The sequence below is a fragment of the Ammodytes marinus genome (genome assembly GCF_949987685.1).
Source record: "Ammodytes marinus genome assembly, chromosome: 11".
Lineage (NCBI taxonomy): Eukaryota > Metazoa > Chordata > Actinopteri > Uranoscopiformes > Ammodytidae > Ammodytes > Ammodytes marinus.
The window spans coordinates 15884524-15910334 of NC_137215.1; the positions used below are offsets into that span (position 1 = coordinate 15884524).

The 25811-nt window shown below is 39.5% G+C and overlaps 2 protein-coding genes across 5 annotated transcripts in view; one reads left to right on the plus strand and one right to left on the minus strand.

Annotated features, from left to right (window-relative positions):
- Window positions 1–1859: 1859 nt before the first annotated feature.
- On the minus strand, window positions 1860–16569 carry LOC307257225 (dual specificity protein phosphatase 19-like). The gene is made up of 5 exons (XM_080036393.1): window positions 16414–16569; window positions 15713–15970; window positions 11590–11636; window positions 9845–9997; window positions 1860–5123 (listed from the first exon to the last, which is right to left on the minus strand). The coding sequence occupies exons 2-5, from the start codon at window positions 15939–15941 to the stop codon at window positions 4941–4943; spliced, it is 612 nt and encodes a 203-aa protein (XP_079892519.1). The 5' UTR covers window positions 15942–15970; window positions 16414–16569; the 3' UTR covers window positions 1860–4940.
- A 1154-nt stretch (window positions 16570–17723) lies between these two features.
- nckap1 (NCK-associated protein 1) overlaps window positions 17724–25811 on the plus strand; it is a 33536-nt gene continuing 25448 nt past the window's right edge. For 2 of the 4 annotated variants that reach the window (XM_080037039.1, XM_080037040.1), the window contains exons 1-2: window positions 17724–18002; window positions 24329–24346. In XM_080037039.1, coding sequence (XP_079893165.1) covers window positions 17895–18002; window positions 24329–24346 — 126 coding nt within the window. In that variant the 5' untranslated portion in view covers window positions 17724–17894. The remainder of the gene's footprint in view (window positions 18003–24328; window positions 24347–25811) is intronic. The other 2 variants (XM_080037041.1, XM_080037042.1) reach the window with 1 other exon arrangement.

Here is a 25811-nt window from a genome sequence, read left to right on the forward strand (position 1 = left end):
GTTAAATTAATGCCTGGTTTATATAATAATATATTGCATACAGCCATTGGAACCAAATAACTGAAATAATGCTAATGTTGTCCGATTTATTATTATATATATATATTATTTATTTGCATATTCATGTGGAAGAAGACATACAGAATAAAATAAACATTGTAGATATTTGATTGCAGTTTCTAGGTGAGCAGATGATGAAGAGTGGATGGATTTTAGGTTTTAGAATGTGCGGACACTAGTGACAAATTAAAGGAATTGCGTCATAAAATGAAATTACATTACTTTAGATGGTAGGTACCATACATATGCCACATATAGATACTCATTACAAACATGTGCAGCAGTTACAGTTTTAATGCAAGAATATGTGCAAGTTGAAAATCTCCCATAGGTGTTCATTTGTGTTGAGATCTGCTGAGTGTGAAGGCCATAGCATAACTTCTCATAATGTTTCATTCTCATCAAAGCATTCAGCTAGTTCTCACGCCCAGAACATATAAGCATCTGTATGTAATTATTTCCCTTGAATTTGTCCCCCATCGGTATTAATCATATACTATTCTATATTTGCCAAGAGGAAAGGAGTTGATCCAATGTCAAATTTATTCTGGCAGCTTCACAATTCTGTGGATTTATGGACGGATAGTGGATAGATCAATAGATAGAAAGACAGATAGACAGATAGATCGATAGATAGACAGATAGTTTGATAGATAGATAGATATATAGATTCATAGATAGAGATAGATACATACAGTGGCTTGCAAAAGTATTCATACCCCTTGAAATGTACCACATTTTGTCACGTTACAACCACATACGTACAATTATTTTATTGGGATTTTATGTGATACACCAACACAAAGTGGCGCAACATTGTGAAGTGGAATGAAAATGAAACGTGGTTTTAATTTTTTTTTATAAATAAAAAACTGAAAAGTGTGGCGTGCAAAAGTATTCAACTTTCTTTTTTTTCACTGTGTCACGTTTGGTCTCATCTGACTATGCATGGCTTTTGGCAAGGGTTGGAGGAAGGTGCTCTGTTCAGATGAGATCAAAATTGAAGTTTTTGGCCTTAATGCAAAATGCAATGTGTGGTGGAAAACTAACACTGCACATCACCCTATACACACCATCCCCACCATGAAACATGGTGGTGGCAGCATCATGCTATGGGGATGCTTTTGTTCAGCAGGTAAAGGGAAGCTGGTTAGAGTTGATGGGAAGATGGATGGAGCCAAATACAGGGCATAAAACCTGTTTGAGTCTGCAAAAGATTTGAGACTGGATGTAGGTTCACTTTCCAGAAGGACAACTACCCTAAACATACAGCCAGATTTACAATGAAATTGTTTAAATCAAAGCATACGCATGTGTTAGAATGGCCCAGTCAAAGTCCAGACCTAAAAACAATTGAGAATATTGAGAAAGACTCGAACATTGCTGTTGACAGACACTCTCCATCCAATCTGATGCTGAATCTGTAGATCGAGCTATTTTGCAAAGAAGAATGTGCAATAAATATCAGTCTTTAGATGTGCAAAGCTGGTAGAGAAATACTCCAATAGATTTCCAGCTGTAATGGCAGCGATAGGTGGTTCTACAAAGCATTGACTCAGGGGGCTGAATACTTTTGCACGCCACACTTTTCAGTTTTTTATTTATAAAAAAAATTCAAAACCACGTTTAATTTTCATTCCACTTCACAATGATGCGTCACTTTGTGTTGGTGTATCACATGAAATCCCAATAAAATAAATGTACGTATGTGGTTGTAACGTGACAAAATTTAGAAAATTTCAAGGGGTATGAATACTTTTGCAAGCCACTGTAAATGGATACATACAGTAGATAGATAAGAGACTGTGAAGTGAACACTTCACATAATCAAATACATGTATATACAGTACAACACAACACTAACATTTACATATGTCTTACATGTGATAATTCATGTGATAATATGCCCTTTTCTAAATGCAGATGGCAAACATGAAGTCCAGGCAGACATTTTCAGATGAGGCACTTTATTCGTGTCGGTATTTAAAATGTTCTGAACTGTTATGTGTGTTTTTCTGAACAAAAAACAAAAGCCAATAGACCAGGAATCTCCACTTTGTACTGAGATGGTGGTTGGACCCCGACTCTGCAGATGGGACAGCTTGTGCCATACTGTGGGCCGTCACATCCAGACGGTAAAATGTCACAAAAATATCAGGGGAGACCCGGTTGGCCTCATAGCAGATACTCTTCAGTGGTACACCATGGAACAATACCAAAGAAAAGGCCAAACGCCCCTGCACTCAAGTGCTGACACACACACACACACACTGCATATTGTTGCATATTGGCAACTGGGTCAATATTTGATTTGCCTGTGTGCAAAGTTGTGTATTTATTGGACATTTGCGCACACATATTGGGAAAAACAAGCCATAGGCCCCAAATATTTCCGTTATTAACAGTGACAGAGTGCCCTGCTCTTTGCAATCAGTGCACGGCTTTAAAGGCCCGTTGAATAATCTATGACCTTCATAGGACCACGAGGAATTGAAAGCAATTTGGCAGAACTTATCTCCTCCTCCAAGTCGCTGGCACTTGACCAACCCTCCAAAAAAAAAACCTGCTTCTCTCCCGAGCGACAGCAGCCGGTAACTAACACAAACTAAAAAGCTGAATTTTTCAAGAACAGGGGGAAAAATATCTTTAATGAGTGCAAATATACAGCTCACACGTCTCTTTGGAAGAGGTTACTGATGTTTGAACTCTTCAAAAGACACATTAAATGCAAACTATTGGATCATTGTTAATGCTAAATGCTACTATTGTAAACAGTATACAGACTAATTATAAAGAGTATTTACTGCAGACTATAAACATCAGACCTGTATCGTATTTGGAGAAACATATGGAAGTGGATCAAATCAGAATTGGAAAAGATCAGTTTCCATGAGACTTGTTCTGTTCACACTGTCATGAAAAGCAACACCCACATCTGAGTCACACATGAGCAACAGATTTGAAATTGGTGCCACTTTTTCCTACTGTCTGAACTTAGCCAGAGTGTAGAGTAGATAGAATGTGAGTTATTCAGGGATAACTCGCAAGGGATGGAAAGATACACAAGATACTTTCATATTTGAATGTTTCAGTTCAGAACAAAGGGGCTGGCCTGACTGAACAATTGACACTATACCCCAAAACCAAATGCACCTAAAAGCTCCGACGGATTAATTAAAAAAATTGAGCCTCATAACTGACTTTTTAAAACCAGACAAATCCGAGCAGCAATATAAGTTATCACACTGTCCCTATTCTTTTTCATAACCAGAGTTAAACTATTGCCATCTTATGCTTCGGAGAAACTTTTTATGTCATTGTAATTTTGCAGATTACAGTATGTAACCCGGAGCATGTTTTATCTTTGATTTCCTCAGGTATAATTCACAAACTTGGACTAATTAAGTCCAGATAAGTGTTCAGAACATCTCCTTCTGCACAGACTGTATAATTAAGTCCATCACTGTGGACATCAATCAGTAACAATAATCATCACGTAAATGTTCTCAGCTGGGTGATCTATAAACACACATCCTTGGACATTTTTTACATTTTACCAGTTTACATTAGGAAGTGAATTATTTGTGTGCTATGAGTTTTTGCATCTCAGGTGCTCGTCCCATGGTGATTGCTGATTAGCATGTGAGCCAACTGGATTCTTCCTCATTATCTAACGAGCTAATTACAAGCTAATTATTTCAAGGGAGCAAGGTTAGCGCATCAACTTTGCAAAGTTGGTAAATTGATATAGACAATGCAGCAGTGAGAGTAATCATTTAATTGGAGTATCTGTTTGTGTATTGATAGAAGAAAGAAATCTCTGTGTGTCTTTAATAAGAAAACAATTAGCTGCAAAAAAGGGGCCAAAATGAACGGATCTGATTGGAATTCTGTTTCTCAACAAAGCTTTCACTACTGTGAAATGAAAGGCAGATGCACATACTGTACTACTAGCTGTATTCTTAGACACAGAGGGGTTAAGATGACAAACTCAACACATGTTAGTATACTGGGAAGGCGCAGGAACATATGGCACACATGAAACCAGACGGTATTTGTCACATGTATAAAAAATACCATACTGGATAGATGCTACAACAATCAACAACTTGACTATATGCATGAAAACTGATCAGCTCTCTCCACTTAGGAGGCTGTCTGGGATGGATGAAAGGTTTGATCTTGAAAGTATTCTGAAATAAACACATTATCAAACTCTTTATGTGTAGTATTTTTGCAACAAAGAAAAACAATGTTATTAGCGCATTTCATAAAATGCTGATCATACATTGACATTTTCATAATTTTGATAAACACATTATAAAAAAATGTAAAAATAGCAGGGGCGCCGTAAGTGGGTGAAAAGTTAGGAAGATTCTAAGGGCCCGTGACTGACAAGGGCCTTAAAAAATATTAATATAGTAACAACCTACGTCCTGGGTGGGGTCCAATGTTATACAGTATATTTTCATGGGGCTCAAAATAAAAACAAATGGCAGCGCCCCTGAAATAGTAATAGTTAATAGAGTTCTAAGTTTAAAAACTGTCTTGTTTTGGTTCAGTCCTACAGCTCTCATCAGTGCGATAACAAGCAGCATTCAACAGTTGTCGTCTAAAAACCAACTGTGCACTACATGCTTAACACCAAAGATCACTTAGTTAGCATTGAGCTGGTGAACATAGTGGATCATTTAGCAGCCAGAGAGCCAGATATTTCCCTTGGGAGTTAGCGGAGGTCAACGGGAGTGAATATTGAACTCAGTGTAACTGTTTACTAACACGTTCACCATATTGACTTAGGAGGTGATAATATGCCAGTGTTGTTTTTGTTTCCGTTGGGGGGGTGGGGGGGGGGGGGGGGAAATCAATCAATGCAGCTTTTAGGGTTTGTAGCTCTGTAGCTGTTTGTAGAAGCCAGGGTTTGGGCGGATGGAGGGCCTAGCCACCTTCACCTGGCTGTACGCATCATCAAATGTCAGCCACTCCCTCAACATAAGGTAGCCAATGACAATGGAGGAAGAGCGTGATACACCTGCGTTACAGTGGACCAGCACCACACCGTCCTATGGAAAGAGACACAGGAGAACAGTTTGGATCAACAGTTATATTTTTCTACTAATACCCAGGTTCTATCTGCAGAGCTCTTGAGAGGTGCTGCAACCCAAAAAACAGTTGATATTAATGAAAATACAAAGAAGAATGGAGACTCCGGCACTGTTTATCTAGCAAGAATACTTTATTTGGCACATTTCGGTGCTAGAAATATCCAGAAATATTTCAGTAGTTCCTCGTAGCACCTTTAAAGAAATTGTATTGTGCTCAAAATATAACATATAACAACTATCACCTATGTAATATTGGGGTTATTACACAAGCTACTGATATCTTAAAACATCAGCACACAAAACTGATATTGGCCGCGTTTCCCAGATTCGATCGTTCTTTGGGACCAAAGGGTCGAAAGAAGGGTTCGCCTAAGAAGGAGCGCTAAAATACGGGTGTTTCCCAGATGCCATCTTAAGTGCCTTCTTTGGAGAACGCGTAAGATGAAGCAAAAGGTTCTTAGTGGGAGCTGTCCACCGCGATGGTGCTGAAACTGAATAAATCGATGCCAGGCGAATCGATCACCCACCTCTTTATCAGCGCATAAGTCACACACAGTGCCCCGTGGTCTACCCCACACAGGTGGAATTAGGCTACGCATGTATTGTGTATGTGGGGGGGTGTGTGAGTGCGGGCGTGTGTGTGTGGCAACAAGTGTATCCAAGTAGTAATCAAGCCCATTAGCGCATACAACGTGGATATAGGCACACACATGTGAGAGTGGAAGAAAGCGGCAGCAAAAGAAACAAGCGGGCACCGTCGTTTACCGCGGAGGAGATGAGCGTCTTAGTGGACAAGGTCTGGCAGCACCGGGGAGTTTTATTCGGGGGAACTCGGGGCAAAAAGAACATCACGGTGAAGAACCGTGTTAGGCAGGCCATAGCCGAAAATATGTCCCCCTCTGCGTGACTGGCGTGCTGTGAGGAAGAAGTGGCAGGAGTTCCAGAACCAAACAAAAAGGAAGAGTGCGAAGGTTTCACTAATCAATCTCCCTTCGTTGCAGGTGATGCAGACGCCCAGTAAAGACAGCGCGGAGTAACCCCTCCCCCTTATGGTTTCAATAAACTATTTTGGTTTCTTTTCAACCATGTATTGTGTGGATAATTTTGCATTGAAATGAGGGTGTCAAATCTAGCAACAAAAAGTCCCAGACAATTTGTAATTTATCTAAGCGTAGGTTAATGACGTGTGCGTATTGTGCGCCCTTTCATCAGCATTCCAGTGCCAGACTTTCAGGTAAACCACCCAGACACTGCAGCAATAATCATAGTGTGCAGGACGTTACATGTAGCCTACATCTGCTGGTTCTGTTTATTTATTTCAGCCTTCAGGTCTGAGAGTTGATATGGATGGTGTGGTGGTTGTGGGTTTATGGTTTAGAGATCAGTGCTTGGTGACTGGTGGTAAAGGGGTAGGGGCTGGGGGTTGTTGGACCTCAGAAGAGGTTGATATGTTCCTAAAAACGCAGCGCAGCCAGGAGCTGCATCTCTGGGCTGAAGGGAAAATTGCAGCGGGTTGCTCTGGATGTGTGGAGACACCAGAGTGATCAGCCGTTGGATCTCCGCACGGGGCAGTACTTTGCCTGGACGGCCTGGTCTGATTGCACGCCCAGTGGGAAGAAGTGCCGACGCACGTATGCATTTATGTAAACCGTCTGGCTTCGCACACGGCGAGGCTGTTGGTTCGCAGCGAGAAGGTGTTGTATTGCAGCCATGGTTTCTCAAACGCGCGGACTTTGGCAACGCCTTTAGCAGGTGGAGCCGCTCTGGATGAGGTTCAGCTGAGTTCAATTAAATCTGTTTCCTTGATATCTGTGAAATGCCACAGGGTTGTTGATGTTTTTTTTGTATGTGTAGTAGTACTATAAACTCACATGTGTGTGGAAAACATAAACGTCTAATTCATTAAAAAAAAAATGTCTCTACTATTAGTCTATGTTTCTTGCACCAGTGGTCCGCATTGAGAATTGTTTTATTATTTCGAAAATTGGAGGAAATACATTTCCCTTACGTGGCATGATCACTGACGATTTGGTCGCTAAGAGGGTTGTAAGAGTGGGTCAGCTCCATCTTACACTTCCGTCTTAGTGAAAGAACTTCTTTCGCTAAGAACCTGAAGAATCTGGGAAACGCATTCTTCTTTCACAGCGTTCTTATGAGCGCTCCAAAGAAGTACTTAGCTCCAAAGAGGCTCTTAACGAATCTGGGAAACGCGGCCATTATCAATGTTGCCAGATATGCTGCCACTTATGTTAAGTGAGTACATGGATTAAACATGTTCTAATAAACAATTAACCTCAAGAAAGAAATCACAGCGTTAAGAGTCATTTCATTGAAATGTTTCTAGTGAATATCTGTAAGTTCTGACTTTCCAACATCTCTGAGGACAGCATTAGATAAAGCCTGTGGAGCAAGTTGAGACGGAATAAATCTGCATCTTAGGTTTGTGCGTGTGTGTGTGTGCGTGTGTCAAAATGTGTGATATAATTAATATTAATGTTGATGAAATTATTTTACTGCCTAGAGTGCCGGGCTGGAAAAGAATATTTTGAATTCCAGCCACATCTTTAGTTTAGACAATGCGTGCAGGCCCACGGCTCAGTTCTGAAGCTCGGCATATTGACACATTTGTCTCTTTTTTATTCAACACGGAGCCTTCGTTACACAACACAGTCTCTTCTCTGGCTGAAATGGAGGGGAGAGGGGACTATTCACATTTTACATTTTAGATGTAAATGTTAATCAGGACTCATTGAGGAACAAGAGATTAAAATTGAAAACACACATGCACAGTGCTGTAGTCTGCTGTAATTGACATGTCATCACAATTATCACTGCATTCATTTCAAACTATAACCCAATCAGACGCTTCCTCTGGGACCAGTGAAGCACATACAGAGCATACTTATGCTATTCCAATGATATCAGTCTTTTATAAGTGTCATTCAAAAGGGTTTCTCTGCTCTTTCATACAGTATTATTTGTGCTGGTGTCTGCAGTCACTATAGTTACAATCAGGTCTTGTCTACCTATTGGGAGGGGGGGGAAAAATACTTCTACAGAGTGAAAATCGCCTGAGCTGGATAATCCATCACAGCGAACATGGCGACTTAATTTGGTTTTGTCAGAGTTTCTTGTTTTGCTGTTATTTCATTGTGCTCCAGTTGAGTGTTTTCATATCAGTTCTCACATCACATTGTGTTCGGCTTACGGTCAATCTAATGAAACACACACACACACACACACACACACACACACACACACACACACACACACACACACACACACACACACACACACACACACACACACACACACACAAGCAGGAAGATTCAAGACTCTGCCAGGAAATAATCCCTTAAAAAGAACAACATGCAGCACGTAAATATGAATGAGGGGAAGGGAGCATAAGCAGCGAAACTTTGAACTTGGACAGGCTTTTAATAGGTGTTTTGACCGCCCTCCTCGCCTTTGTGTTGACTTACAGATAACTGACTGCTGCAGGTGTGTGTAAATGCATCACAGTCAGGTAGCAGAACAGCTGCGTGTGCACACTGACATGTTCAATTAGCCAGCAGATATAGAACATGGCATTTTTAGGCTACACAAGCCTCCTGCAAGAAACTAGATACCGGAATGGAAATTGATTCAGTGCATTCCTCGATGCACTGAATCAATTCAGTGCATCGAGTACTGAATTGATTCAGTACAACCATGAAACTGTGTGTGTTTGTCTGCATCTGTAGGTGGGGGATGATAACAAATATAAGTACAAATGTTAAAGTAAAATGTTAAGGTAATTGTTATTTACTCTAATGTTATGCTACTTTAATTAAAGGTTACTTTATAAAAGTACTCCTCTAAATTTCAGACGGAGATATTGATTGCTGTATTTATTAGATACTTACTGTAAAGTGGGCATGCAGTATTCAATATTATGCATTGTTGAACAATTAATTAAATTACCAAACAGTATAAGCAGTTGCTACAAATATTTTGATCTCAACAAACTGTACCATAAAAATGCTTTAAAAAAAAAGCAATAATCAATAATAACCTTTATAAACACTTCATAATGAAATAATTCAGACATTTTGGAAAAAAGATTGACCCCATTAAGATATTACCAACAGCTGGCTTACCTAGCTTAGCATAACATCTGGAAACAGCTGGCCAGGTCAGAAAGTCCACCTGCCAGCACCTTTAAATCTAACAGCATACAACCTCATCTCACTTGTTTAGTTTGGGTGAGGGGGTTATGTGCTGAACTATTACTTGTTCAGGACCAGTTTTCAACATCCAGAGGTTCTGCAGTTAAAATTAAGAAAAGAAAGTCAGCTGGCTTCATGCTCAATGCACAGCTAGCTTTACCTCTTGGCCAAAAAGCTAAATAATCCAACATTTCCCAAAATGTCAGACTTTTCTTTTTGAAGTAAAATCTAACAGATCTCGGGCGAGTAAAGGTGTATTTTATATTGAAGTGTTGCTACTTTATTCAAGTTTAAATGCTTCCTCTATTTCCCCTTGTGTGTGTGTGTGTGTGTGTGTGTGTGTGTGTGTGTGTGTGTGTGTGTGTGTGTGTGTGTGTGTGCATGTGTGTGTGTGTGTGTGTGTGTGTGTGTGTGTGTGTGTGTGTGTGTGTGTGTGTGTGAGAGAGAGAGTGCAAGCGTACAAGTGTATACCTTTTCTCGAACCTGATCTATGAAGGAGCTGCATTCCCCAAGATATGAAGTGATATCAGTGTCTGGGAGGTCCAGGATCTGGAGCGTCTTATAAACCAACTGATCTGGGAACAGGTTAGTGACTCCGTAGGCCACATTTAACACATGAGACACCTGACAGGGACGAAAGAGACATTAAAGTCCTCCAGTGAATGAACCATGAGCATTGACTTGTTTTAAAGGGCTGTTTTCCATTTGGCAGGAGAACATATTCTGTCAGCCATATTGATGACATGACGCTGCCTGAATGGGACTGACAGAGAGAGCCAGAGGGACAGAGAGAGAGAGAAAGGGAGAGAGGGAGAGACAGGGGTTGACAAAGAGGGGGAATACAAATGAACAGTGTGAGAGAGAGAGAGAGAGAGAGAGAGAGAGAGAGAGAGAGAGAGAGACAAAGGGCTATAGAGAAGAAGACAGATGGGTCCAATTCATTTTGAAGTAACTGTCTACTCTTACTTAAATTTAGTGTACCTCAGAGGGTTTAGCTCCTCCTCTTGTACTGTACGGATATGAACCCACTTGAACACTGCTTCTAACATCTTTAATATTCTGTTCATTTCTGGTGAAAAGACCAAAACCAGCGGAAAGAATTGATCCTAATTACAAGTATCGTCTGTGTATCCAAAGCCCCTATCACTTTCACACAGCCTTTATTTGATTACATTAGTACATTACTACATCACACACTGTACATTCTAGCCTGTCAAGCATTCTTAATTCAATTAAACATTTCTAATATCACACTTTCTTGCACAAGAGTCATGTAGCTATTGGTCAGTGAACCAAAAAAATCAGGATGTATTAAGTAACTTGGGTCCACCTTCTAAAATTAAAGTGAATGTCTGACTAACACAGTTGATACAGTTATGTGTGGCTCTTTGCTAAATATTTGATATAAATGATAAATCCAGCAGAGTGGCACATGCAGCAACGATTAAATGAAACTGCTGAGGTAACATTCTACCCAAAAAAAAGAGACAGATTTACTAGATTCGAAGGCGTCAAAAACATATCGGCACCAACACAGAACATCAGGAATCTAAATAATATACAAATAAATTAAACGTGTTCCAGTTTCTTACAAACAAGACGACACTCAAACTGAATTTAACAGTGCAAGTAGTTAACTCACTGTGCGTTGTGTATCTTAAAACAGAGGTTTGATTTCTCCACAAACTCAATGTTATGGACTTTTTTTTTATTGAGATTCTAGTTAATGATTATTAAATGCTGTGCTGTGTAAAAACACCTCCTTTTATATAAACTGTCCTCGGAGCAAACTGTCAAGTCTCCCGAGCTTTAATAGCTATCTTGGGAAAACCCTGGGCTGGTATGGTTATTAAGCAGTCAGGGTTTCAATCGCAGTAACTGGAAGTGAAGGTACTTGTAATCTCTTCAATATATCATCCGGAGACTGCACAGGCAGCAATATGCTCACTGCAATTGGGAGCAGCCACTGCAGAGAAAGAGAGAGTAGTCACATTTCTCTGGTGTGTAGAGACTTTACTGTAATCATTTACTCCCTCTGCTGAGCCAAAGTGCCACTGCACAAGCCGCGAAGCTACACCTCTGGCTATTGGCTGGTTTATGCAGAGCCCGCTGGAGAGCACAGCTGCATGGCCGCCTCTAATCTCATGTCACTTCACATGTGCTCACGACAAGGCAAGGGCACGCCCGCTCCTCTATCGATCCCCCTCTGTACTGACCTTATATCTCAGCAGGGTGTCAATGTCGTGGGCTGCATCCTGAGAGGCTGAAAAGGCAGAAACAACTTGATGAAGAGAAAGACAGTAGGGGCATGTCTCTGCTTATATAAAAAAACATTTATATTGTGCAAAAAGGCTTCCTGCAGGGTGACAACATTTAGTTGTGAAATGATAAAATGGGCTGCAGGTTCATATGTTATCCATATAATGATGATACATAATATATGTACAGTATACTGTATGTGTGTTTTTATATAATTCTGTGTGAATATATTTGAGTTTTAGACTGTTGGTTGAACAAAACAAGTTCTCTTTTCTTACATTTTATAGACGATAAATCCCTTAAAAACTAAAAACTAAAATAATCAAGTGATTAATAATGAAAATAGTCTTTACTCCTGTTAAACTATTCAAGGAACGACCTGTGACTTGGACAAGGAGAGCAAACTAGAGCAAATAAATACAGAGTCGTTAAAGAATACTGTAAATTCTGTTTGCTGTAAAACGTCAGCAGCAGAGAGCAAATGCTGCAGGATATCAGCGGCCGTATCACTTACTAGGAAAAAACATTCAGAGAGAAAACGCTTTGGGAGCAGCTGCAACCCTAAAGAGGGAAGATATAAAATGGCTTAAAGATACAGTAAAAAGTAAAAAAAGGCCAAGGAATCAGATGATTTGGACAGTAGGCTTAAAAACTGCTGAAATAAACGTTTTATTTTATCTACAGCTGCAGGGAAGAAAAAGTTTATGATTTTTAATGAAAAGTGCAAACAAAGGAATTCTCATGACAACAGTTTAAATGACTGACGCAGCAGAAGAAGAAGCAGGCCAAAGACCATTGGAGGAAATTAGACCATGCAGCAAAGCAAACCTGAAATAAACAACAGTCTCCTTCAAATCGTCAAACAGCAGGAGCTGGATAATTATGTGAAGGAGACATATGGGGCAGGAAACAGAATGTGGTGGCAGGGACTCCTCCGGATTTCCCGGAGTGGATGCTCTGCAGAAGCTCCCTGCATTCAAAGTAGGAGATATTTGCAGCAGCCAAAAGCCACTTTCCTGTAATGCCAAATTCATGGTGTTGAGAAGTAAATCTAAATCTAAAGGATGGGGTGTCTTTGGAAATAAGCCAGCTCCGACCCGTTCGCCTCATCAGTGTAAGAAGGAAAAGATTCAAAGTGACACATCTGTGAAAAGATGCATGAATGAATGCATGACCATGGGACCAAGCTTAATTCGATAAACAACAGAGGACAGATCTTATTCATCTTTGTTCTGTTGATGTAAAAGGTCTTCAAATTATACATTTAGAAAAAATAAAACTGTAGTTTACGGTATGTTGCTTGGTCATTTATACCTATAGCTTCTTCCTTTTCTTTTTTGACAGATGACATATTAAAGGTGCACCATGTAGTAGTTAACTTAGTTTACATAACATATTTACTCTACATGTATTTCTTAGTATTGAATAATTTTCATCATCATTATCAAGCATGTATTTGTAAACACAACTGTGGGCCCTGATGCTGTAGACAAGTACAGTGAAACAGTAACTTTTCAGGTAGTTTTTTAACTTCAAACTGCGTTCCAGGGATCCAATTTTCCTGTGAAGAAAGTGAGTTTATCCAGTTAGGAGAATATACCTAAGAAAATGTTCACTTCTCTGACCCCCAAAGTCAATAGTGCACCCTCAAAATAATTTTTGGGGTTTTCAGATAACTTTTTGATTTCACCTACTTAGCAGAAATAATAACTGTAAAAGTATTGTTATGAAGCTAAAAAATAAAGGTAAGCTTAACACAAGGGAAACAGCTAGCCTGGCTCTTGACAAAAATAATTCAGCATATATAACATTTTGTGTGTGTTTCAAAATGTGGTAATGAATCAATGTTCAACATTGTAATACATCTCTGTGTTAGCATAATTTTCATTGCATATACAATGATTACAGTAAAGTGTTACTAGATAATTAAAATAAATGTTGATGTTTTATGTTACCAGCAAATAGTGTAAAATGGTACTAGTAATCAATATTAATTAAAGAATACATAAACTGTAGTGTGGAAAGCATATACAGTATGCATACAAAAACAGTCCAGGGTTCTCTGGTTAATATAATGATGTCAGCACCTTTTACAAAGAAAATATAACATGGTAATTAGTATGTATGTTTCCCAATGTTTCCAGTCTTTCTGCTAAGATAAGCTAACATTTTCTTGGTAATAGCTTGATATCTCACAGAGAGATATGACAGGCGTATCAAAAAGTTCTTATAGTGTTGATGAGCTGATCCTTTAAAACAAGGCTATTTATTTCATATTTCATAAAATAAAAGGTTAACATGTAGGGGACGTAAACATGAGGGCCTGTCAATCGGTTTTATTTGGATTTGTGGTATCTGTACTGTAAGACTGCTCATATGAAAACTTTATAATCATGGGGATTTACCAAAGGATGGCAGTAGATTTATTATAAATTACTGAAATTACAGACACTGAAATCAATGTGGTAAGGAAAACTGAGGTTGCAGAAAGTATACAGAGAGGAACGTGATAGCACAGTTGTGACAAAAGCATGGCACACTGAAGGCTGCTTGCCAAGTTAGTGGTATAATGGCCTGAAACGCGCGTGTGTGTGTGTGTGTGTGTGTGTGTGTGTGTGTGTGTGTGTGTGTGTGTGTGTGTGTGTGTGTGTGTGTGTGTGTGTGTGTGTGTGTGTGTGTGTGTGTGTGTGTGTGAATCATAGGTGTGGACAAAGGAAAAGAAAAACAAAGACATCCTAAAGCGAACCTGATCCTGTTAGACGTCATATCGAGGAGGAGAACAGTTTGAATGCTATTAACAATGAACAATAGGGTCACCTCTATTGAGCCCCTAACAGATGTAATATTTTATCGATCCCGGCTGAGACATTCTCTCTTTGATTTGCTCTTGCAGTCGGGTCAAAGCACCGCGTCAGCTACAGAATGGAACGGCACCCCAGAGCTGTGAGGAGGGGACTCAATGTCAGGCCCAAGGACACTTCAGCAGCAGGGCCAATACATGCTGACATGTGAGGGTGTCAACCTGCATCCTCCAGGCTGACGGCTAGAGCACCATGTAGTCCCCGAGACACATTCAAAATTAATGACAATTGATTTATTCCTTATTAGGGATTTTATTTATTTATTATAGAGGAACAAAACCCTGACCTAATGCCTTTGTTGACTGGAATGCTGAAGTGACAGAGACACTGCTGTGACACTAAAACTGTTGGACAATTAAAAACCTCACAAGCTCCTGTGATAACCATTGAAACACTATAGTAGGATGTAATGTTATTCTAGAGCTGGAAGTAATGGAAGTATTCGCAGCAACTGTCGCAGAGGTTGGAATAGCAGCTGTTGTAGTAATAGGTTTTAATAAAAGCAGTAGCAGCCAGGAGTATAAAGCAACTATACTGTATGCTGTATTTGACCAGAGCAAATTCCATTTCCAGAAGCAAGCTTTTGAAAAAAAAGAAGCTCCACAAAGCTGATAAGTGAAACCTTGAGTTTAGAATATGTTATCATCCAATTATTGGAATTGTGTACTTTTTTTATACACCTGCATGTTAGACTTTCGGTCTTGCTTATCAGTGTCAGCAGTATTGGATTTAAGTTTAATCTTTTTTGTTTACTTGCAGTGTTTGGTATTTGCACTCCTACCTCAACAGATTTTCCGTGTTGTATTGCTTTACACCTACTCTTGAAAAAGTGAATAGAGAATAGCCCACAGTTATGCAATAATTGATTTTTTTGGCAGTGAAAGTGTGAGGGAATTTTATTTAAATCGTCATGACTAATGTTAATGTTACCAAAAACTTGGGAAAGGTACATTTAGATATGCATTTCCACTTAAAACGTATCTAAATCATAAGCTGATTATTCAAGTACTCTAGGAATACTATTTGTAGCACCAGGAAGCAGGACGTTAGTGCAATAGTTAGCAGGAGCAAATAGTTGCCTGAAAATAACAGTAACAAAAATAGCATGTGTTCATTTTAAGAGAACCTGTACTACTAATACATACAAAAGGTAAACAGTAATAAATAGTAACATACTGGTAGTAGTAGAAGTAGGGCTACATAAATGGGAGGCTATTACCGAGCAGCAGGAAGGGTCTAACGACACCAACTTGAAGGTCCAGGCTTTTATCTTCTACGTATCCACATCCACTTCCCTTCTCCAGCTCTTCCACCCGCTCCTCTCCTTCTCCTCCATCACTGGTCCTGGTCTCCAGCAACTTCCTGCCTGTCACCGTGGTCACACGTGTGCACTGTTTCTTCAGACCGCTTTTGGAGAAGCCCTGGATCTCCTGAGCCAGTGAATGCATCACAACAACAGGGTTTCACAAAAACTCAGCTGGGAAAAAACAAAGACAAAAACAAAGATATAATCAACTGTTTGCACCCTGTGGCGTCGAGGCAAATACACCACACCGTTTGTCACAGATGAGAGAAACTATCAACAAAGCCTACCAAATCAATCTTTTTCAGTAGAAAAGTTATTTCTAAGACTGATGTCCTTTCCCCACAGAGGGTACTTTGTCAGTAGATATTTACAGTGTGGTACACGGTTAAGACAGTCTGAAAGGCAAAACTAAAGTGTGGAAAACTTTACTTTTTGATGTAGCCTAGCCTAGGCCTATTTACTCTCAACAGCAAACCAATCATATATTAACCCATTCATCTTGAACTCAAAAGAGGGCATTAAGCCAGTATACATAGATGGCCTAATGACCGATAGGCTACAGAACAAAATCACGGAGCTAAGAGCTTTATCATTTCACTGCTTCATGCACCCACCTCCGTGGTCTAATCTAAATGTAGGCATATCCATTCTAGCTAAATTCGGCAACTATTTAGATAATCACTGATTTAATATGCCTAGATGTGACATTATTACAGCTAGAGAGTTGAATAGAGAAGAGAAATGTGTGAGTAACACAAATATAATGTCGCGGTAGAAGCAAAGGGTTTGGGTTGGACACTGAGCTGACAGCTGAAGTCGGAAGCTGCGTCAACAATGTGACGCGTTCAGGTGCTCACAGTGAAGTAATAAAAACGGGGATCACTGGAAACTCCGCTCAGGGTGTGGCTGACAATGCTGTAAACTTTAGTTGATTTATCAGTAAGTCCATCTATTTATCTGTCTATGGATAATTTAGACTTTAATACAGACAAACATTACTTTTAAACATATAGCCTATGTACTGACTTTAAATGCCAAGAAGCTAGTGGACGCTGGACATATTTTGGGCTATTATAGGCTACATTTCATTCATTCATCACAAAAAAAACAATAATAATAAAAAATAAACATAAGATTCAGTGATAAATTAGTCTGGCTTGACCACTTCAGCCAGCGTCTATTAAGCGCTGGCGTCGGCAAACAACGCTACGCCTCCATTGGCTGCTTCCCGGGGTTAGCCCCGCCGTAGATGATTGTGATTGGTTTAAAGAAATAAAAACAGGCCAGCCCAGTTTCCCCCCGAATAGACGGCTCTAAACGGAGTGCTTCCAGACCATACTACTTGCTGTAGTTTGGTCTGGCTTTGCGAGACTAGTGATAAATTAAAGCATGTTGAAAACAATGACATTTAGATAGATAGATAGATAGATAGATAGATAGATAGATAGATAGATAGATAGATAGATAGATAGATAGATAGATAGATAGATAGATAGATAGATAGATAGATAGATAGATAGATAGATAGATGGCTGCTGCAATTTTAAAACAATTAAAACAATATGCTCAAACATTTTGCTGTCTTTACTGAAATAATGTTTTCTCACTGTGCTCCTGCAACTTGGCATAACCTGAAGAGCAATTTGAAGCTGACATATGTGTAACCTTGGCTTAGGGTAATTAATATTTTAATTGTATCCTATTTCACTGCCAATTGTTCTTGTTTTAATTGCTTTTATTTTTAACTTCGAAAGTATTGCCATTGTATATTACACTCGGATTATTGAATCGTGTTAAATTGGAAGCTACTATTAACCAGGGTGACCTGAACGCAGCAGGAGCCAGCCTAGTTGTGAAAACCAGGACAGCTCCTCCTCCTTCATCCCTGTGACCGAAAAAAAAAAAAAAAAAAAACACAGGGAGACGGTGGGGTGGAGTACAGGAAGCTGCTGTCCACGAATATCTGAACATGGGCGAAATCTAAATAACGCCAGAAAAAATCACAGCTTCATTTTTAACGGACCGGAGTCTGTCGGCTGCGGAGATTTGTGATATATTTTTTTTTGTGGATTGAATTGGAGATTGAACACCGAAGATGTCTCGGGGAGTGATCCAGCCCAGCCAGCAGAAACTGGCAGAGAAACTCACCATCCTCAATGACAGAGGCATCGGGATGTTGACCCGTGTTTACAATATCAAAAAGGTTCGAACACACATGCAGATATATCCTCAAGAACACGTAGGGATGTGAACAAATGCATTTATAGGGATATTATCTGCACCCTGCGACCAAAACGGCTGTCAATATTAACATTAGGGACGGTATTCATGTTATACGTCAATGTTAGCTAGATTAAGTCACCCCTGCTATTATTTATAGTATCCACTGTTAATAGTGTGTTTAACACTGGTCAAAATGCGTTAATAGACACGTACGTTATCCCTAAATGCATCCATGGGAGCAGGCTATGGGCTAGCCACAAGCTATCGCGTTAGCTTGCGGTAAAGATGTTTTACGATGTAAGATGATTTCCGTCGGATTGAAGACATGTACGCAAATAATGGGAATAGACTAGAAAATGTATATTAACGACCCATCTACTACGAAGTGAAACGGTTCAATTAAGCTCCCGAGATGATATCGGCAAACCTTCTTTAGGCCTGCCCTTTATAGCTAGGGCTGGGTAATGGCGGCGGTTGCTAAGCTAAGCTAACCCGTCGGGCGTACAGTCTGGTCGGGCGTCGTCTCTGCTCCATTCACACGAAGCTTACCGTATCACCCACCAAGTCACTTACAACAACACCGCACCATGAAACTCACTATCATACTCAGCTCACAGTAATACAATGTTCAACACAACACTACATCCATAACTGAATGCCATAAAGCTCACCATAACACCCTACCACAACACACCTTACCACAGCACGAAGCCCACCACACAACATCTCCATAATCTCCATCACACCATACCATGAGCAGCCTCACCATAACACCTAACCAAAACACAAGTCACCACAGCATCACAACACAAGACTCTATATAACACGAGGCTCACCTTAAAGACACACATCAAAGCACACCAAAACACCACATCAAACTGACCAAAACGCCACACCACGAAGTAGACCTACAGGTAACACCACACCATACAGTTCAGCCTATCACCATACCATGAAGCTAATCGTATTAATACACTACTATGACCACAACACCACAGTAGAGATAGATGCATCAGTCGAATGATTAATCGGTCGGATAAATTGCATCTTGAGATAATTGGCATCGATCATATCTGCGAAAAAAATATAAACAAATAATGTCTGCAGACACTGCTAGAAGAAACGTCAAGTGTTTTTATGTTTTATTGTACAGTTAAAAAGACAGATGGGAAACTGCTAAAGAGTGTCAGGGCATGCAGCAAAGGGTCAAAGCTGGAGTCAAACAGGGCCGCTACTACAAATATTTACCTTGTATTTTTTTCAATTTTAATAATTAGGCTACAGACGGCTTGACATAAATCCATTAGTCCCTTATGGCAATATTTTACAGGGCAAACACCAGGGATGGCCAACTGCAATAGACAATGGACTACTTTTTTTTTTTTTCCAAATATTTTTCTGTGTCATTTTGTTTATAATTATTTATTATTATTAAATTGTTATCAAGTGCAAAAAAACAACAACATGATATAGGCGATTTGGCATTAGATATCGGCTATCAGCCGACCTGCACCCTAAATATCAGTATTGGCCATTGAAAAACCATTCCTGTCGACCACTACACTGCTCCACAGACACAGCTGCAGACTGGTGTTAAAAGTTCAAACTAATCAGTTGCACGTTTTACATAATTTAGTGTTTTTATTTTACATTTCACCTCCTGAACAATTATAAGAAATTAATTCCATTATTGTTTATTTGTTCTGTATCGATGATCAGGGAATAACTTCCTACAGACCTTTAAGAAGTCTTGAAAGGCATTCAATAGGGGAATCAAAAAAAGAGCCTTAATTGATATCAAATGTCTCAAATCATTAAATTAGGATTACAATTTTGTTAAACATTTTGTCTCACACTTCAATTTAACATGTCAGATTTATTAGTAGAATCTTTTTTATGATTTACTAATGCACTGCATGGTCTAATATGGCCACTTTGAGACGTAATTATTATTTTGGCATTGACGTGGTCTTACATCAAACTTTTCTTTAGTTGAATAAGACTTGATGATTGGTTTATCAGTTATTCTGCTAATCAGTTAATTAATAAATTAATTGATGGTTAACTAATGGTTTCTGCGCAGATTGATAACATTGGACATCTAATCCCCTCCCAGTAATATTGACCTTACATTTGCCCCTGCTCAGTTTTCTGCTCACACAGTGCAGCAGACACAGAAATGTAAAATGTAACACATGTATTAATGTCACTGACTCTTTAACTGTGTTGCTAAAGTATTTCACCAGTGGTTTGTGTGTGGGAGGAAAAGAGCAGTGGGTCTGTTTGTGTTAGGGATGCGTCTTTGTGCCTGTATGTGTGATGATGAATAAAAAAAGAGAGAGGGAGAGAAAGAGGTCAGTCATACACTAGTAAAGTTTTATAGTCCGTGCAGAATAGAGTAGATGCTAAACTGTCTGAAAGCCCATACTGTTTCCTATGTGTTGCCGTGTGTGCTGTTCCAAAGTAGTAGCAATTTGTTAGTGGTTTGAGTCTATTAATCAGCTGACAATTTGACTCTCAACTAAAATGTCTTAAAGTCGTAATCAGCAGAGAAAAAAACATAATAAAATAAAACTTTTTACTTAAAGGCCTACTTCACCGGTGGGAATATGAAGGTGTATTGAATTCTGAGATCCTATGTAGTATAAATGTGCAAAAAAAAATTTAATTGGTTCATCCTAGCCTGAGAAAAGGCAGAAAGAGTGTCTTATGGTCTCACTGTCTAACCCTACATTTTCTCTTACTGTGAGTCACAGTAAGAGAAATGTAGGGTTCATCCTAGCCTTTTCTCAGGCTAGGATGAACCAATTTCATTTTTTTTTGCACATTTATACTACATAGGATCTCAGAATTCAATACACCTTCATATTCCCACCGGTGAAGTAGGCCTTTAACATGTAAGCTCATCATCTGCATTTTTCTTCTTAGTAGAAGTTAGAAGACAGTAGCAGTCAGACAAGAATCACTTAGATTTTACTGCTGATTACCTCTCTTAGCACGCCCTTCCTTTCCTCCCTCCTTCCTTCCTTTTTAGTTCAGTCTGTCCCATCATCATCTTCATATCTATCCTGATCTGCCTCATCACCATAAGGCTTCAGAACATATCCACCCTCAAATGCTGTTCCAATTTTTTTTTGTTCCTTTATGTTCAATTTTTCTCTCTTTTTCTCTTTTTTTTCTTCTTTTTTTACATTGTGATGTTAGAAAACGTTCTACCATCCGGTAACTTCATCCCAAAGTTAGAAATGAAAGAAACAACACAGTAATCTGTGACACAGTCAGTGTGTGGTCCTTCTGGACTGATTCTGGGACTCTCAATAATAATTTAGACACCAATTTAATCTTTCTATTTGTGAAATGTCCACAGAGATTCCCTGCTGAAGTGCTCACAAATTCTTTATTATGTTTCTTAATAAAAACACAGGCCACAGACTTGGTTCTCTTGTTTCTACTTTTGGGAGGAGGATGTTTAATTCATGCTCACTAACTGTAATATTTTCATCTAAGATCGCTGCAAAGCTTTTTTTCCATTTTAAGCATATTATTCACTCATTACATTACACATACCGGCATCGACTAGCTGCATCTGAAAATCTATTCCTTAAACTTTCTGCATCAGTCACCTTAATTTATCTTGGCTGAATGGCATTTCAGTGTTTTGTTTGCTGTGCTTATCTTTCAGCAAATGGCCCTCCTAACATCACATTTTGTCTTGCTCACAGCGCTTACAGGGTATTGTCCTTAACATTGCTTTCACTTAGGTTACATCTGTTCTGAGTCCTAAGCCCGTTCACAATTCCGGTCCAAATATAGGTGGTAATTGATCAGTCAAAAAGCGGCATAATCCCTGTGAAATGTTTCTGAAATACCAGTAGTACTATTTACTGTAGCGTTGACTGTTTCCTCAGGATGGACACAACAACGTGAATACTGTACATTTTTTCAGCTCAGTGCAACAGAAAATTGTATAGCCTTATAAAAACTGTGTGACAGGAACGTTAATTGATGTTAAACCATGTTTATTTCAAAACTGAAGATTATTCTGCTTTCTTATGTCAGTTTTAAATGGTCTCAAAAGTAACATTAAGTGCAATATACAGAGTGTTTAGGGGCATTTCAGAACTTAAAATGCCTTTCCAACCAGTTTAATCTCCACTAATCGCTCGTATAGTTTTTTGGTTTAGTTTTCAACTGATGCAATGCTTTGTGTTAGATCAGGATTTTTCTTCCTCTACTGGCTATGTTGTGCCAACATTTCCTGCTGCTTCATGCTGACGAATTACTGTTGCTGTTTTCTGATCAACAAAATCGGCCCTCTCTCTGTTTCCAAGAATGCACTGGAAAGTGTAGCCTGATGTGCTTAGCTACCTGTGGTAGCTCAGAGGGGGCAGAAGCTGCAGTCCAATGTGAATAATTTACCTATTTTAAAAACAAATTAGGGGCACCCTGATTAATCCAGGCAGTTTTAACCACTCATTTTCTAATTTCTATGGCCTTCCATGAGCTTTTAATGGCGAATAGCCCAAGACCCCCATACATTCCTAATGGTCTGAATGCCATATGTGCCTGTGGCGGAAAATGTATTACACCTGAATTTTATAAGACTGTTGGCACATTTAATATTAGTATATATTCTATTTGGTCTGAAGAGTCAAAAGACTCAACTCTGTTCGAGTGACCTGTGTATCAAATGTGCAGTCGTGTCGTTGAGGGCAACCCCCTCCACGGCAAGACTACACATCTGTGGTTTAGATTGCAGCAGACTTCTACATGTGTGCTGCGGAATGAACTTTTCCTATCATCATCAGTGTAACGCATAAAATGCATACACATAAATACAAAATAATTTATATACGGTATGTAATACATGCTGCAACATTTAGTATGTATATTTAAAATGCACTTAGATATGTTGCAGAAACGGAGTAAATTAGTGTAATTTATTTTCCAAATTTGTATTTGAATGCGTTCATAAAAGAATAGGTGGGTAAACAATAATGACTGATTTGTTTCTGTTTTCCTTAACCGTACTTGTTTTTCCTTTTTCTTCTACTCAACAGATAAGAAAACCAACCAATTGAAAATATTCAGTTGTAGTATTTCTCTCAGTTCCCCAGAACCACAGCACTCAGGCTTTTTTCTTTACCCAACCTGCACTGACTTTAAGCCACATGTTCTCACAAGTCCTGCTTCCTCTAGTGCCATGCCATCACAGTTGTAATGGAACAGTTGTTTTCCCTCTTAAAGGAGCTCTATGCAGTTTCATGGAAGGGGGAATTTGTTTACTTTTTCAAAGCCTGCAGTTAGTTTATAAAACGTATTTTCTCTACATGAAATTCTTAGTATTGAATAATTCTATCATACATCAAAACAAAACTATCCTGAGGAACCTGGAACCAAAGGTAAATATGTTTGCTAGAATATGTTTGTAATCAAAACAGCGGTCCCTGCTGCTGTCTACAACAACAGTGAAACAGTAACTTTTCAGGAAGCTTTCTAACTTAAAACAGTGTTCCAGGGATCCAATTTTTCTGTAAGTAAAGTTTGTTGATTTAGATTTGAGAATACATCTTAGAAATATTTCACTTCTCTGACACACCCAAAGTTACATAGTGCACCTTTAAGCTAAAAGCCCTAGCCACAGCTGTAAGACAACTGGGTCTGGAAATAAGCGAGTCATGTTTCTACATGTCCCTATACGTCTGAAATGATACATTCAAACATGTATTGGAGCATCACCAGCAGTGAAGCCTCCAAGTGCCTCTGCAATCAGGGAAAACTGCACGGCCGGTTACTAAGCAACAGCCATGGAGCAGAAATATGGAGCTGATATTTCAGCCAGTGAAAAAAAAACTGCAGGGCCGAACTTTGTCTTCACTCACTTGTTCTGTAATAGACGGCAGCGCTGCTGACAGCCGGAGTGTCAGCCATATTACTTCTGCCCTTCCACACTCTTAAAATGGATGTGTCATTTTCAATGTGTCTGAGTGCGTAGTTAGGGATACTATACACCCTGTGTTACTCTGAAGACAGTGTGCGTTAAAAAAAAAGTGTTACTATGATAAAGTTGGCGCAGCATGTGTTGTTTTTTTGTGTGATGTCAGAATGGCTATCCCTAACTGAACTCTTGAGTTATGCAGAACACACCTGTATGAAAGCAGCTGTTTAAAACGTGTGTGTGTGTTTGTTTGCGAATGTGTGAGTGTTTAGACCATGGTGATCCAGCCGTTTGTCTGGGTGGGCTCTTTGTTTTGATTTTATTCTCTTCTTCTCTCCGTTCCAATGCTTCCCCCCTCTCCTATGCAGCAAGGACAAGTTTGGAAGGTTTGCAAAGTTTATCACCTTCCACTGATGAAACCCCACCTTCCTCCCCCTTCACCCTTCCTCAGATCCCTCCTCCTCTTCCTCCTTCCTCTTCCCACCTCCTCCTGGCTACCTGTACTGATCTGTTGGTCCTCTCCTTTGTGCCTCACTCCTCTTCCTGTTTTGAATCTGTAATGCTGAGTGTGTAAAGCTGAGCTCCCATCCACTGTGAGTTTAACCAACACACAATGGAAAACGCAGCATAATGTCACACATAGTATTTCCGTGCTTTGTTTTCTCTTACTAGTCTTCAAAGCAAAAATCCAAAAGTACATATTATCCATGTTAACAATTAACAGGCGGATAAGTCTTCACCTGATGAATAGTATTTCAATAAACCAATTGGCAGATGTAGTGATCCACAGAGTACTTGACACAGTGAGAGTGCAGCTGCAGTGTCAATCAAAGCCAATGCTAACGCGGACACTGTCCACTTTTATGTTCAGAAAATATGAAGAAACAATTTTCAAGAACCATAGGAAATACATTACATTATGTACATTAAAGCCAACAAATGTAAAAAGGTTGAGTGAAGATTAGCAGCAGACAGTGGGCCAGCTCTTAGAAGGTTGTAGTCCTCCTCTGTTTCTCTTTTCTAACCGCATGAAACGATTCATTCTTCAGAGCTCCTATTTTTTCTTTCTGCAGTAGTTAATCCCTTTCTTGTGTAAAAAAAACAAAAAACGAGATGGCTCACACACTTTGATGAATGATGGACAAACACTTATTCGTCTCAGCCATGATGACAAGTATGTATTTTGCGGTGGTTTACAGGGACTCACTTAAACGGTGCCATGGGGTGTTGGAATATTTCATTCAGTAATTAGCAGCTGTAATTAGTTTCCAGATGTAGCTTTTACCCTGGCCCCGGGCGATCTATTACATGCTCCCATGCCGTATGTTGTAGGAGACTTTTGAGGAGCTCAGCTGTTCATTTCTAACTGGGAGTGGAGGAATGATGGTGGAGGAGAGACTAAGGTCTATGCTGGTATCCAGGCAACAGCTCCCTTTACTTGTCCCCTGACCACGACTGATTTCTCAGCTTCTGCCCATGCCCGGTCCCTTCATTCACCATATCCATCCGTTCATCCATTTTACCATCAACCAACCCCCACCCAAACCCAGCCAGCCAGCTTATTTCACTAGCCACCACAATGGGCAATATCACGCCATGTAAATGACAAGAAACTATTAATGAATATGGAAGATTTTGTTCTGTGATGCTAATAAAACACAGTAGCCATTTATGTGCCTTACCTCTAAATGTAAAGCAGTGAATAATAGCTTAGTAAGTCGTTTTAGCTAAATCAATTGTTGAGACGCTGCAATGGTGTGGCTTTATCTGCACATATTAAGCTTGGTCTCTAGCATATACTATAATAGATTTTTAAGGAGATTTTTTGAGGTTTCGCATGTTTTAGCCCAG